Here is a 14,596-nt window from a genome sequence, read left to right as displayed (position 1 = left end):
TTAATGATTGAACTCGATGATCTTAAGGGTCCTTTCCAACCTAAACAATTCCATGGCTCTCAACTGGTCTGTGTATAAAACCAACTGCTTTTAGCAAAATAAGTAATTGATGCTCTTTGGTATCAGGACCTAACTAAAGGTTTGACAGTGCTGGGCCATGTGTTTGGAGAGCTTTTTTTCTTTTCTAAATAGTGCTTTCCTAATAGATGTTTTCTTGCTTTCTCAGGATTTTCTGTATCTATGTGAATTTTGTGAGTGTCTCAAAATTCCTGAAAAAATCTCAGCAAAGAGCATGCAATGTCTTGAATTCAGCTGCAAAGTTCTGAGCACTCCAAGTTTCCTCTGATCTGAATGGTTACACCTTTGGTCGAGAGATCATTATGCTACCAACATCTTTACCATTGTTACATTATTATCCTTATTTTACAAGTGAACTAAATTAACATAGATCCCAGGTTACTAACTTACACACCTACGAGCAGGGAAGGTAGCTTAAGCAGTTTTTTTTCCTCTTTGCCCCACCCATCCTCTTGCTACAAAAATGCAACATCTCCCCTAGGCACAGATAAAAACTGAGTATCGCTCCTTCCCTTTCTTCCCCTCCCTACCTCTTCATCTGGCTTTTCTTTCTTGCTGCCTTCTCTCTATATGCCTTAAAAAAAAAAAAAAAAAAGAGCAAGATGGTTTTATGATTAAATTACATTTTATGCACATGAATTATGCTACTGTGAAAATAAATATCTAGTTTTTAGAGATCTTAATCCCCCTTTATGCATTTTTTTTTTCTTTGGCAGAGAAGCTCCATGTTCTGTTGCTTCAGAACTTCAGCAGGTATGTCCACATGGTGCTGTACTACATGATAGTGGTACAATCAGTTCAAGTCAGGGTTAAGCTCAAGGATGACTACAGCCTCACTGAGCTCCTTTCCCTGCAAATTCCTCGATTAATGTTCTCTTTGTTCAAGTTGTGTAAGTGTTCCCATTGCTTTAGCTTGGTTATCTCCTCTCATGTTACTCCAGACGACTCCACTTGGCTTTTCAAAATTTGCAAAACAAAAATGTAAGAAAAATGAAGAAATTATAATCTAAAACTGAGAAAAAAGATGCAATATGAGCATGTGAAGAACAGTCTTCCACGGTCTTCCAAAAATAGAAAATAGTCATTATTGAAGAGAGAAATCAAGAATCTGCCTACTACACCTTGACATTTCCAGTTATTAAACTTATTTCCCCTATCAGTTTGTGAACTTTCAGGGACACTGGCTCTTCAGGTAAAGCAGCAGATCCCCAGCTTTATGACTGACAGCTCTCCTTGCAGACCAATAAGCTAGTTTTCATCTGGAAGTCTCATTTCTTCTGCAATCAAATATATGTTGGGCTTTTTGTCACAGCTGGGATTGCAGTCCCTCATTTGGAGCTGCTAATAACATAACGCATTATTTCAGAGGTGCCCACGTGTCTTCAGCTTTCCTTCTCTCATGAAAACACCCCCATATCAATGACAAAAATCTTACAGACTATGCTTTTAAAACCATATGGGAACAGTAGCAGTGGATAGAAGAAATTTTAGACTATCTCAAGAGGCAGCACCAGGAGTCAGCTCACACACAGCACATTCACCTGGAGGTGGGCAACTGTTCACAGAACTACAGAAACACGGTGCCCTTTTGGATTCAGTATTGTGAAGCGATTCGTACTTCCCGGCCAGATCATAAGACCAGCGTAGAAACAAACAGGCAGCTTAGTGCAGAACCAGCTTGTTCTGTGGATGTGGAAGAGCCACTGCGGATCCCAAATTAATAAGCCCTGTTGATTCTCTGCAGTCTTGCTTAGGCGTTTCTGAAGTATCCTCTCTGCTGCATACCTCATGCTTCTTCCAGTATTCAGGTAACCCAACTCCTGTCCCCATTGCATCAGATAATGATGGACTGTCTACACATGGACAATGGAAATATACTTTGAAACTTTTATTTTGAATGCAGTATGTGTTTGGACTCTTAAAATACTCAGGTCCTGTTACTCTGTTATATGGCACATTATAATATTTAGGTGCATGCTGCTGTGCAGAATACTGCAGATTATTAACAGCTTCTGATAGGCTGTGCCACTTCAAAGTTTGTAAGGGAATCTAAGAGAATTTATTCTTTTTGGTAAAAAAGAAATAAGACTTGAAAAATCAAAAAGATGCTTTCTACTAAGCAGAATGGTTAGCTTTTAGTCAACGAAAATTGGCATTAAGAAATTAAAAAAAAGATGAAGAATGAAATTAATGTAGAAGTGAATGAACAATGTAGAACGCTTTAAAAGAAGTACAAAACCCAAAATATTTTCAATTACCAGCATGATGTGTTTCACCAAGAGGCTCAAGTTTTCCAAGTCTATTAAGTTTGGGAGTTCCCCAGCCAACTAAAGGAAAACAAAGACAGTCAAAACACACCACGACTGCACTTGATTCTGATGAAATGTATGGAAGCCAGTTCTCTTTGGGAGAAATCAAAGCATTTAAAAGTGCCAGAAGTATGTAATATATTGTAAATATGGTGAATAATGATGAAACACTGTAAAAATAAACTGTCGTACCCTTAAAAATTTTAATATTTTTTTATCACTTTTTCATCAGTCAATAGTCAAGTTTCTGGCTCTTTTTTGTGAAAATAACATTTTCCCCCACAGAATACATCAAATCAATACTGCTGAAAGTTCATACCATGAAGTGGGAAACTGCATCAAAGATTTCCTAGAGAGTAACTTTTAGTAGCATATCTCTGCATGAAGACCATTCTAGTTTCATTATTCACAAATGAATATTTTAAGGGATTAATAACCACAAATTGAGACATCGATTACTGTTTGTTAGTACACTTACCTGGTGGAAGAGCTGCTGGTGGTGTAGGATTTTTGGGAACAGTGTCCTCTGCATTAATAGGTTCTACTCTGTGGCCCCTTTTTAATTTTGGTTTTTTATTTTTTTTCTTACTGTTATCTATACCGAACAGAAATAAAGCATTACATACAGTTATATTCAGAGAATCTCTTGCATCATCTTTTAATACAATCGTCGGTGTGAGATGCATCAGAGTTTTCAGTCCAAACTTAAACACATTATTATGTGAAATGCAAAACTTACACAACATTTTGCTATAGAAAATAAACTGTAAGTATAAAATATATGCAAACTCTATGTTTTAATAAAGAAATTCAACTTAGCTTGGTACTGATTGAAAGTGGACCACATATTTGATTATGATAAAAATGAACCTAGTTTCAGCTACGGTATCAGTCACACCAACAAACGTGCTTTTTTGAAGCAGATTTTCCAACACAATAACCTAATGGTGCATTTTTATGTTATCAATGGATTAAATTGACGTGTGTTATCATGCAAAATAATAGAGACAGAGGGAAGAACTATGTGAAAAATAACATCAAATGACACATTAAAAGGAAGCAGTTTTACCTGAGTCAAGGCATTCTGAGGCTTGCTGCTCACTCTCTTTGTCATGCTGCAAAAGCTGGGTAGTTGTAGAATTGCATGCTTCTAGTCTACTATCATTTGTATTTTGGCTACTGCTACTTGGTAAGTGCTGGACATCCATTTGTTCCTGCTCTGTTTGTGATTTCAAGACAATCGTAGCCTTTTCAGTCTCCAATTTTTGCCGCTTCTTTTCCTTTTCAATTTGCTTTTCATTCTAACAAGAAGAATTTATTTAACAACTTCCAATGCTGTAAACTGACTATTAAGACAGGAAGGTTGTTTTAAAAATGAAAATATTCCTAAAATATGATTCTGTCCCACATCTAGCATAGAAAATATTTTCAAATACGTGAAGAAATTAAATTTCCAATATCCTGTCCAGAGGAAAGGGGGAAAACAGAAAGATTAACAGCAAAAGAAATGATCTTTAGGTTTATAGCCTGTTTTCTTGCTTTCTTTTTGGTCATGACAAAAAAAAAAATGCTAGCTATATAAACACCAACAGTCCTGAGCAAAAGGTTAGAAAACTCCTAATGTCATCTTCTTTTTCTTTTTTTTTAATGTTTTAGTTAAAACAAAATACACATGCACAGAGTTTATGTATCTAGAAAGTGCTACCCTGATTCGGTCAAATGCCAATTGTGTCACACAGACTCAATGATAGTTGTTTCACAGATTCTGGATCACTAAATCACTGTCTCTGCAATACTCGCAGCTAGACCCTTCTCTTCTTACTCTGTATGTTATCATAAAGCATATTATTGTGCATGTAGCTGACTTTACAAGATATATGGATATGAGTGCTTTTGTCCTGGAGAGAAGCAAATGTTTGAATTGCTTACTGGAAAAGTCTCTGAGAGTTTATGTGTTTCTTGAGATTATGTTCTCAGGTCAACTGAGTTAAAAAATATGGTACAATAAATAAGAACTACCTGAACTCAAAAACACAGGTTATGGGAACGTTATATATTAATATATGCTTTTCATATTTCAAAGCTAGGAAAACTTCTTAATTGTCTGTTTTCAACAGAAAACAGGTTATGATCAGAAATCTAACTAGTTGAAGTAGTCAGGAAGATTTTGTATGACTCACTACATCACTAACTTTACAAGAAACTAACAGACCTTGAATATTTTCCACTCCTAAATACCCAATAGTTTAATTAGGAAATGTGTTCAGTCATCTGTTTACAATACCTTTATTTTACTGTGCCTACAAAACTTTTGTCCCCGAATCAATAACAGGAGATTTTCTTAACATGAAAACATTGATTCAATGCACACGAACCAAGACTGCCAAGATTACATTAAAAAAAAAAAAAAAGGTAATGCTGTGCATACAGACTTAGAATAATTCTTTTAAATAAACTATTTTTCTCATTACCTCTCAGATATTTGTTAGTAGTAGGTCTAAAACGATCCAGATTTCCACATATTCTCATACCTCAGAGATTACAGCAGATATAGGCTGGAAGGGGTTTTCAGAGTTCCCAGGCTCAGCATCTTCCTCATCAGGTGCACTTCTTCCTTCTTCTCTTTCCCTTTGTTGTTGTTGTTGTTGTAGTGGGGTTTTTTGTTTGGGGTTTTTTTTTTTTGGTTTTGGTTTTTTGGGTTGGGGGTGAGGAAGGAGGGGAAAGACAGTACGAACAAAGAATTATGAAGAAGCCAACCCACAAATTTTACATAATACAGAAAACTTATTAGGTCATCTAACTCATTCTCGAATTTATGCCAGCTGATTTTTACAACATGCTTCTGTATTTTGAAAAACATTCTACAGAAATCACAATGACAGGCTAACATCAATAAAGCACAAGTATGTGTTATGGCAGAGGTAGAAACACATGCTGCTATGTGCCTGAATGTTCAGTCAGCACTTCAGGAAGTAGAAGCAGTTTCTGAGGGCAGGATATGTGACAGAATACATCTGTAGCTGGGAAGGTCTTGATTGTTCAACAGTATGTTGAAATTTTCACGCTGGTAGTTTTTTATAAATATTGTTTCAAAATATTCAATCATTTTAAAAAAAATCTATGTGGTGGGAAACCAGACCATCTAAAACGTATTCTTCTCTTTTTAATACACTTCCATTTCTCATAATTCTAGTTTCTTCTTAATATACATAAGGGAGAACTGGTGCCAGACTGTTCAGCTTATGTAGTAACGGTTAGACTCCGAAAAGTTCAGAAAGACAAATAATGCTCAGTATACTGTTGTGTTGTTGTACCAGCACTAGTTATTTTTTATGTACCAGATCTCTATGTAAGAAATGTTAAATTACTATGTACTAAATAATATATCATTAATGAAGTATATGCTCATCAAATGCTTTTCATCAATCCATCTGATGGAATTTATGCACAGGAAGTCACTGTTACACCTACTTTACAGCTGCAAGTACTGAGAGAGGAAGTAACGCCATTAATTCAGAGGCACAGATGGGAATTAAAAGGTCACTGATCTACCTATGAACCCACACTGCTTGGAAGGAATGGCCAGTGCTACGTTAAAACTTATTGGCACTACCTCTCCCTCTGGTTTTCCATTTGGAACAAGACATATTGTGGAAGAAATGCACTTTAAGAAAACATTCAGGGAAACAAGTCTGAACAAAAAGCAGTCTGGGGAATTATTAAAACACAGAAAGAAACAGAATTACATTTGAATCAAGATTAATCTGTTTCTTACAGTAAGAAATTGATTTGATGCAAAATAGCAAAATGAGGGTTAATGCCATCTCTTATATCTGAGACAAGCCCTCAGCTACAGGTAAAACCAGCAGAAGTTACTAGGTAGCTTTCCTCTAAGACAGCAAAACTTTTAAGCCTTTAATCCAATTCAGACCCAACCAATAACAAATGCAATCAGGATCACCGAGCGGGAACAGAATATACGGAAAACGTCCATATCATCAGACAATCTCTTTCAAAGTTTCAAAGTTTTCAGTCCTCGCTACACCTCTCAACATGGCATAAAACCAACACAATCCAACATAGTCAGAGGGTTTTGTCTATGCAGAGACGTCTGGCAGACTAACAGCACATGATTTTTTTTAATAAGTTTGTGAAATATGTATGAAGACTGTGTCAAATCCCAGGTGTTTACAATGTGCTTAAGTAATTTACTTGCTGGAGTAAACCAAATCAGCAAGAGTAGAAGCCAAGACACTTCACATTAGCATCACAGTTACTTCTCAAAGTAACTGAGCCTTGCAAATTTCTGCATCTATAGGGCAGATGGGGGGACAGGGGTGCTCAGCAAATTTTTTTAAGAATGTCCCAGTAAAATGATTCGTGTAAGTTGAATAGGAACCATGCTGGGCTGCTGATGACCACAAAGGGGTTTGAAGGGAAGTAATAGATCACTCGTCCTGCTTCTCCTCCCTGCATCATCTTAAGTCTCTCCATGCCTCAGCTGCTGGATCTCCCAAAGTTTATTAAGCATAGTGTTGAAAAAAGTTTCATATCTAGTCTTTGGTATTCACATATGGGTTACATAGTCTAACTTAATATGATAAAAGTTATTTTAGAACACACTTAAGATTAAGTGACAGGAATTATTTTTTAGGTTAGCCTCCTGTGAAGTTATGTTAGCAAGGTGAAATTTATTCCACGACTACCTTGCAATTCTCATTCATGATACCATAGAGCAAATAAAATAAAGGGGATGAACCAGGCAAAAGCTTGTACAACTTAAAGAAAGGCTCTAGCATTCAGGTCTGTACTTTTAATACAGAAACTCTTGGCTTTTAAGCTTTAAAACCTGGATAGCTTGGTTCCCATAAGGTCTATATAGAGGAATGAATCAAGCATCTTAGAGAAAGGGAGGAAGGGGAGGTAGGAGGAATTACAGAGAGAATACCTTTCTTCTCGTATCCTCCTCACTCGCTCAGCTCGTTCTTGTTTCTTTTGTTCTTCATATGCTTTTTGTTCTGTAGTGTCTCTTTGGATGCGCTCATTTAAGGCATCAAAATCTTTTGCTATAATATGTAAAAGCCAATATAAGCCCTTTTTTATGGATTTATCAATTTTTTTCCCACAGCCCATGATAGCTGAGCAAGGTTCCTGTAAATACAAGGAGGACGGGAAAATTATTTGCAGTTCTGATTACATTCCTTGACTGAAAACAAGAAATCAGCCAAACAATTACTCTTAACTGTAAAGCTTACAAAACAGTGAGAAATATGGGAAATAAATTTGCATTTAGGTATTCTATAAATTTAGGTGGTTTTTTTTGCCAGATACAAATCACATCATTTCTACCAAACTGCATTCTTTCCAGTCCCAGTTCAAAAATACTAGAATACTGCACAGAAATACGTTTGCATGTCTATCTCTAGACATATATATACCCAGCTATTACGTATACACACAGCTGTTACATATACACCTGTTATGTGTATATTTATACATCTGTTTCTATACACATCCATATCTATGCATCTGTATAGAAATATAATTTATCAACCCCAAATATGTATGTTCTGCTTTGCTGCTGATTTATGAATAGTCCATGCTATATTCATCTAGTGAAACGGGAAAAAACGAGATGCAAGAGAATCAGCTCAGCTTCAGTTCATCATAGAAATGTTTGACTTGTTGAGGATAGAAAAAAACCCAGTGTGAATTTGTCAGAAAAACTGCCAAACCAATTCAATTTTTTAGTTCAGAACAGGTATTGTGGATAGGGGTGAAGCAAAATATTATACACCTTGATTAAGTAAAACTTTTGTCACGATATTCTCATCAGCAAGCAAGAGAAACATGATCTAGGCAAATCCATTGGAAGATCGGTGTAAAACCCATTGCTAAATTACTTTGGAACCCTATATTTAGCTTGGATCAATAATTGAAGGAAGTGGATTGCCTGGAAGGAATCAAGAGGAGCAAAGTGAGAAAAATCAGACAAAAGGGGTTATGAAAACACATCTGTTAAGAAAACATTGAAGGAACAGGAGCGGTTCTCTTGAAATGAAAAAGCTTCAGGGAGATATGATAAGAGCCTTCAAAAACATACGGCATAACTGCAAATAGGAAAAGAATAACTTGCTCTCCATGTTCATTGTCAGGAGAACAAGTATAATGAGCTTTAATTGGAACAAAAGAGGTATGGCTTGATTCTAGCTTAGAACATGGAAAAGGACTAGATGATCTCTCAAGATCTCTTCAGAACCATTTTTCAGAATGTTTTGGAGCACTGTATGGGTCTTTTAAACTGTTCTCTGAATAATAATTAAATAGAACCATCTAGGTATTTGGCATGAAGAAATGCTATTTCACACTGATTGTGTTCAGGATTTGTGTTCATGAATGAAGGAAGAGTAAAAAGAAGTAACCCCACAATGTCAAGCCTAAAAAATTCTCTGTGTTATCTCTTCATTTGACAAGCATTTAGATGGCACCATAATCAGATACGGTATATAGGATTTACAACAGAAAAAGATAATTCTGACCTGCTATGTCTCTCCAGAGTGCCAAACCTAGTTTGCATTTTAATACATTCCTCCTTTGTCTAAATTAAAGTTCAAATATGGGTGTTGCTCACTATGGAACACTACAATACTCTCTAGCAGAACCTAATCAGGGAGAATATGTACAGGCAACAATACCTTGTTTCTCTGAGAAAACTAAGATAAAACAATAGGCAGCACGGGGGCAATTTTCTTCTCTGTTTGCACCAAGACTGTTGTTGCTGTAGTTCAGTTATAAAATATAGAAATTCAGAATATACAGACATAATAAAAAAAGAGGAAGGTCATTCTCACTGACACTGTGTAACAGTGAGACAAATGACTCCTTCCATTTGCTTTAATATTTTGTGGGGAAATATAAAGAGCCAGAAGAAAACAATTAAAAGCATAAGAACAAACGTAAGGTTTTTTTGGCCTTCACCTAATTTTATTTAAATCTTGTTTCCCAACACCCCAGTTTAAATTCACCCCATCAGTCATCATATTGAAATAACTTGAGACCATGTTTACCTTTAATGGGCCTGGTAAAGAAGCTGCTCTCAGCTGCTTTCAACTAAAATGACTTAGACTATGTGATCTAGTTTCTTTGTTGATTACACCCAAGATATAAATGGAGAATAGGAACAGCATTTTACTGGAACATGTCATAAGTTAAGTAATTCTGAAATATTGGAAAAATACACTAGAATCTTTCAGGTCTTTTATATTAATAATGCTTTGCAAGAAAATATTTTTGTCACAGAAGTCTCTTGGAAAAAAAATGGTGACCTCACAGTTTTTATTTTTATGATTGCTACATACGCATAGCGCAAAGTCCACTGACTGAAGAAAAGCACTCAGAGTCATGACATAATGATCATAGCTATGCCCTGCTATAACTCAGCTTTCTACAGAAAATAATAGAAATATGTATTACCCTATGAATTTTGCAACTCTCCCTAGGGAATTAAAAGTCTTTTTTTAATTTTGAAAACCCAGATACCAGCTGGAATGGTTTTGCAAAATTGCCTTCTAGTTTTGGTTAATAACAGCATAACTCTCATTATCTTTAAAATGTTTCTTATTGCAATTTGAAAAAGATTGTAAAAATGAAGACCACAAATAGTTAACTAACAAACTGGTTGATTAAAACAAAGGCTTACAGAAAACTTCATGGACTACTCATTTAGATATATTACCTGAAATATTGACCAATAATAAGTAGCTTTTGTACAGATTTTTGTTTTTTAACATGACTGTGTATACTACAACTAAAATGTAGTTATTTTAGGACAAATATTAATTAGCAACTAGCTCTAACAGTGTTCTTTGGTGACTACTGTGCTGGGAATGAGATACCCTAGGAATTAGATTAAGTTCTTACTGTTTGCCAGATGGTGAGTCAGACCAAATGATGGCTTTAGCTATGAACAGAAATGAGACAAACATCATATCTGAACAGTGATCCTTCCTGAATATCAATGTAGGCAAATTCCATTTCCTGCTTCTTTTTTAAAAAGGTGGGATACTAAACTTGCTGTCCAACGAAGCAAGTTTTAAACCACATCAGTAACTAATTATTCTCACATGGTTTCAGAACGGACCAGCAGGTACACTCTGAGGATCCTCGTTATAAAGATTTCTTCAACAGACCCAGAAGCAGAACATTAAGGTGAACAGCAGAATTGCTTGCAGAACAGGTAAATGCACTGTATCTTTGGTGGGACTGCAGGGGTTTAGTTTCAGTTTTACGCTATGCAGCACAACCTCCTACCTTATTGCAAGCTTTACATATATATTAGAAAATTAAGCACCTTAAGATATACTTACAATTTGACATAGACACTTGTGTTCATTGACAAGCTTTTCCAGAGATAAGGACTCAATTACATCTGCTTCTGACAGAGCTCCTTCTCTGTCCTGCTTATTTGCCAGCCTAAAGAAAATATCAAAAGAAACACTTAGCACCCTGACACAAGATTCTTAGTTCTCCAAAAGCTATGTTTTTGATAAAAGTAGGAAGAAGAGGAACAGGAGAAAGCAAAGAGCAAATGCCTTGTTTCAGCTTTAATTCTTAATTGTTTTTTCTACTTAATAAATGTTAGTCCGTGCACTATTTTCAGCAGATACTAACATTAAATAATTACTAAGGTGCTTAGTAACTATTTAATAATTATTAATAGACAAAGCAATTATATTTTACAGCTAAGAAGGTGGATGTAAAAGACTGTACCATTCTACATCTAAAGCTACACAGTACAATCTCTTGGAGTCTATGGATCAAAGTTCAGAACTTTGCAACACCCCAAACCATGCACACTTCCCTGCATAATACTGCTCCATCATCACCTTGGGTCTGCCTGCTATGCAGAATTTCTCTCTGAAGCCAAACAATTTGATATGTAATGTGCTTTTCATAAGTAAAACTTAAAGCTTAGAGGGAGGAACTTTCATGAATGGCTCTAAAACATACTTTATTGAAAAAAAGAAAAAGCGTATGAAGCGCATAGCTTACAAAATAAGCATTCTGTAAGTTGAAGTGCCATCATTGTCTTATTTCTTAGACATACGGTAGCAAAGAGGACTCCAGAAGATAAATGTCTTAAGTTTGTGGGGGAGTGTCATTCTTGATCAGATTAATCTTCCATATACTCTGTAACTGCATCCAACACTACAGCCAATAATGTATGTTTTTTTAAAAGGTACAAACCAGATCTGATTTACTACCCACAGAATGTTATTCATTATTTCACAGTTTAATATGAGCACACCCTGAAGCAGAGGCTTCAGGCAGACTCCTGCAGATACCATGTTCTAACCGCAGACATGAAAGTTACTTCCTTTTATCAAGACTAATTTTTTAATGTTTCACCAATAACTCCTCTATATGTGAATGAAAAGCTTCTGATCTAAAGCCCTAAAAGGTACATCACTAACTACATATAAGAAAAAGCAGGGGTAACTGTCAAAACCTGTATGGAACCACCTCTCACAGAAAGGCAAAATCTTTTCTCTTACAAGGGTTTCTCTCAGTTAAGTAATAATTTCCATGAAACTCACAGGACTTGACTACCCTCCAGACCTCAATTTCTTGATTAAAATGGATTTAAATTGGTCCACATCCAATAAGATAGGATGGATTAACAAGGTAAGTTTACATAAGTATTTAGGAATGTGTTAGTCAAGCAGATGTATTCCCAAAAAAGAAACTTTAAAAAGTAGACTTGCGGTCACGTTGGTCAATGATTTTCTAAGTTCACTTACAAGCAAATTTTAATAACAAATGGAGAAATTTGTGTAGAATCCAAAATATATATTTTAAACAGACAAACAAAAATGACAAAAAGAAACACACAGGAAATCATTCATGTTTCTCGAGGGTCTGGGAGTTTTATAAGGAATAAACAAAACTTCATAAAAGAGGTTGAGACAAAAAAAGAGTTGTTTCCATCTTCCATAAAAGCTCTCTGTGACAATAGGATATATAGTCTTTCGTCTTCCCCTTACCTGCTTTTAATTAAAAGCTAATATGGTCAAACTCTAGGAACTATGAAAAGATATTAAACAATATTTCACAAGGAATAGACTACTCCTGTTCAAAGTTACTGTTTTTCAGCACGAAAACTGTCACTGTTTGCTTTGAACCAGGGTAGGTAATTTTGGAATATAGGCATACAATGCAATCTTATTTTGCATTGTCTACAACAGTAATAATCCAAGCTAAGTGCAAAAAAATGCCAAGAGGAGTACTGCACAGCATTAGGGAATCTTAAAATTGCACTTGCCTCTCTCTAATAAAGGAATTCCACTAAAATAGTGTTGTTCTGAAATTTAGCAACCCTTCCATTATGTGAGAACTCAGATTCAACTTTCCGGATAAAATCACAAATATTTGGCTTCCATGAATGCAAGGGCAGATGGTTTTGGAACCAGACATCATAGTCTTTCTTTTGAAATCTCAAGTCATCATCATTACCTCAAATGGCTTTCAGTGAATATTAGGCCAAAGCTTGTACTTTGAATTTATCATAGTCTTTGCTGGGAAGGAACAATGGTAAGAATTCACTCCATAGCTAGCAGAACTTGTCAGCACTTCGGTTTGATCTAAGACCTTATTCCTTCCTATTTTCCAGAATTGCAGTATGAGCGCCTCAACTCTTAATTATTTTACTTCTAAGAGAGTTTTTACCTTCAAAGAGACACTAAAAAATAAAAAGCTGTGTTGCATCTACAGCTCAGAAGAACATTCCTTGCCATCTCTAACCTCATGCACTATGATTCATTATCTAATCTTTCTTTCCAATAAGAGTTTATGAAGAACACCATAGAAAGACAGCTTCTCAAATGTCCACTCTCTCTCAATCTTCATCAGTCTTAACTATCTGTGGTCAAAAAGGTTCACTTATTTATCACCATCCTGGGGATAAAAACTCCTATATTCTACTGATAATCAAAACTTTGCTGACTTGCCTGCAGAGCTAGGAAGAACATAAGGCTGTCCTCCCTGCTCCTCCTTTGAGAATCCATTCCCACTTCTTAACAAAAAGAATACTTCCACAGTACTTAGTATGACTTAGGGAATCACTGCACTAACTGTTGTTCAATGCATATACGGAACCTTTGACATGTTCAATATGGTTATGATACCCTGGCACTATTCCTTCTCACCATCCAGCTAGAACGAGTAATGTCCTCTCAGTATTTAGCTATGAAATAGGGCCAAAGCTAAACCAGGGAAAAACGGAAATGAAATTCAAGGCGGCTATGGAAAGTAATTAAAAGATTGGAAACAATTATCTCCACTCCTTTTTTTTTTTTTTTTCTACATAACCTATCTTTGTTACAGCCCCAAAACCCTACTGCACTGCCCTTATTCTCAAAAATCACTCCTCAGCAGTGCTGTCAATTCATCGAGATTTAATTGAAGAAAATATTTCTGAACGCAGTGGTTGTTGCCACAGCCTATTCCTTTCTCACTTGATGATTAAATAACTGAACTATTTACTATGTTATTGGAATGCACATTTTACAAAGCACAGCTGAAGCACAATGAAATGTTGGTAAGCTGCATAGCTTAGCGTGAGTGTGATGCTAATGTCCTATAACTTGCGGTAGCTGCTGATTTTTAACCTCTTACACCTTGAAAGGTGTGAGATTTGTCTTTTTGGTCAATTAGCTTCCATCGTCTCCACAGCAGTCCTGTTGCAATACTGACTGTATTCAAAAAATACAGCTGAGGTGCTGTGTCTGGAAACACAGCATATCCAAATAGCTGTCTCCACCTTATGCTCCCCGAGAACTGAAGCGGTTTTGCACAGGTCATGCATTTCCTGCTGTGCACCCCTGCCCCCTTCAGCCTTTAGGTCAAACTTATAAAGGGAATTAAAATATTTTTAAGGTAGTGCCTGTGATATACGGTATTATTATGCTGGATTTTTTCCCCGCTTTCAGGTAGATGTATGAACGAATTAGCCTTGCTTCCTTTTTTCTTCATGCTCCAGTGTAGAAGCAATCCCTGCACTTCCACTTGTGCTTCTCAGGTAGGCAGCGCTCCAGTTCCTGCTTACAAGGCCTCTATCTACTAGGGAGCTGCCCCTCCACACTTCCTGCTACTGGGCAGCTCCAGCCGTGATCCGCCTCTCAGCAAGGCTGGGTTTCAAACAGGCAGAACCA

General features: G+C 36.2%; 1 protein-coding gene across 8 annotated transcripts in view; it reads right to left on the bottom strand.

The window, feature by feature from the left end:
- Window positions 1–14,596, bottom strand: part of ARL13B (ADP ribosylation factor like GTPase 13B) — a 53,487-nt gene that overhangs the window by 5,790 nt on the left and 33,101 nt on the right. For 5 of the 8 annotated variants that reach the window (XM_064468650.1, XM_064468667.1, XM_064468642.1 and 2 more), the window contains exons 5-10: window positions 10,754–10,859; window positions 7,336–7,538; window positions 4,919–5,015; window positions 3,457–3,688; window positions 2,866–2,982; window positions 2,337–2,405 (exon numbers count right to left, since the gene is read on the bottom strand). In XM_064468650.1, the coding sequence (XP_064324720.1) occupies window positions 2,337–2,405; window positions 2,866–2,982; window positions 3,457–3,688; window positions 4,919–5,015; window positions 7,336–7,538; window positions 10,754–10,859 (824 nt within the window). Of the gene's footprint in view, window positions 1–608; window positions 653–2,336; window positions 2,406–2,865; window positions 2,983–3,456; window positions 3,689–4,918; window positions 5,016–7,335; window positions 7,539–10,753; window positions 10,860–14,596 lie in introns of all 8 variants that reach the window. The other 3 variants (XM_064468678.1, XM_064468706.1, XM_064468688.1) reach the window with 3 other exon arrangements.

The sequence above is a fragment of the Phalacrocorax carbo genome, chromosome 1, assembly GCF_963921805.1.
Source record: "Phalacrocorax carbo chromosome 1, bPhaCar2.1, whole genome shotgun sequence".
NCBI classification, from domain to species: Eukaryota; Metazoa; Chordata; class Aves; order Suliformes; family Phalacrocoracidae; genus Phalacrocorax; species Phalacrocorax carbo.
This window is presented reverse-complemented; position numbering and strand designations above follow the sequence as displayed.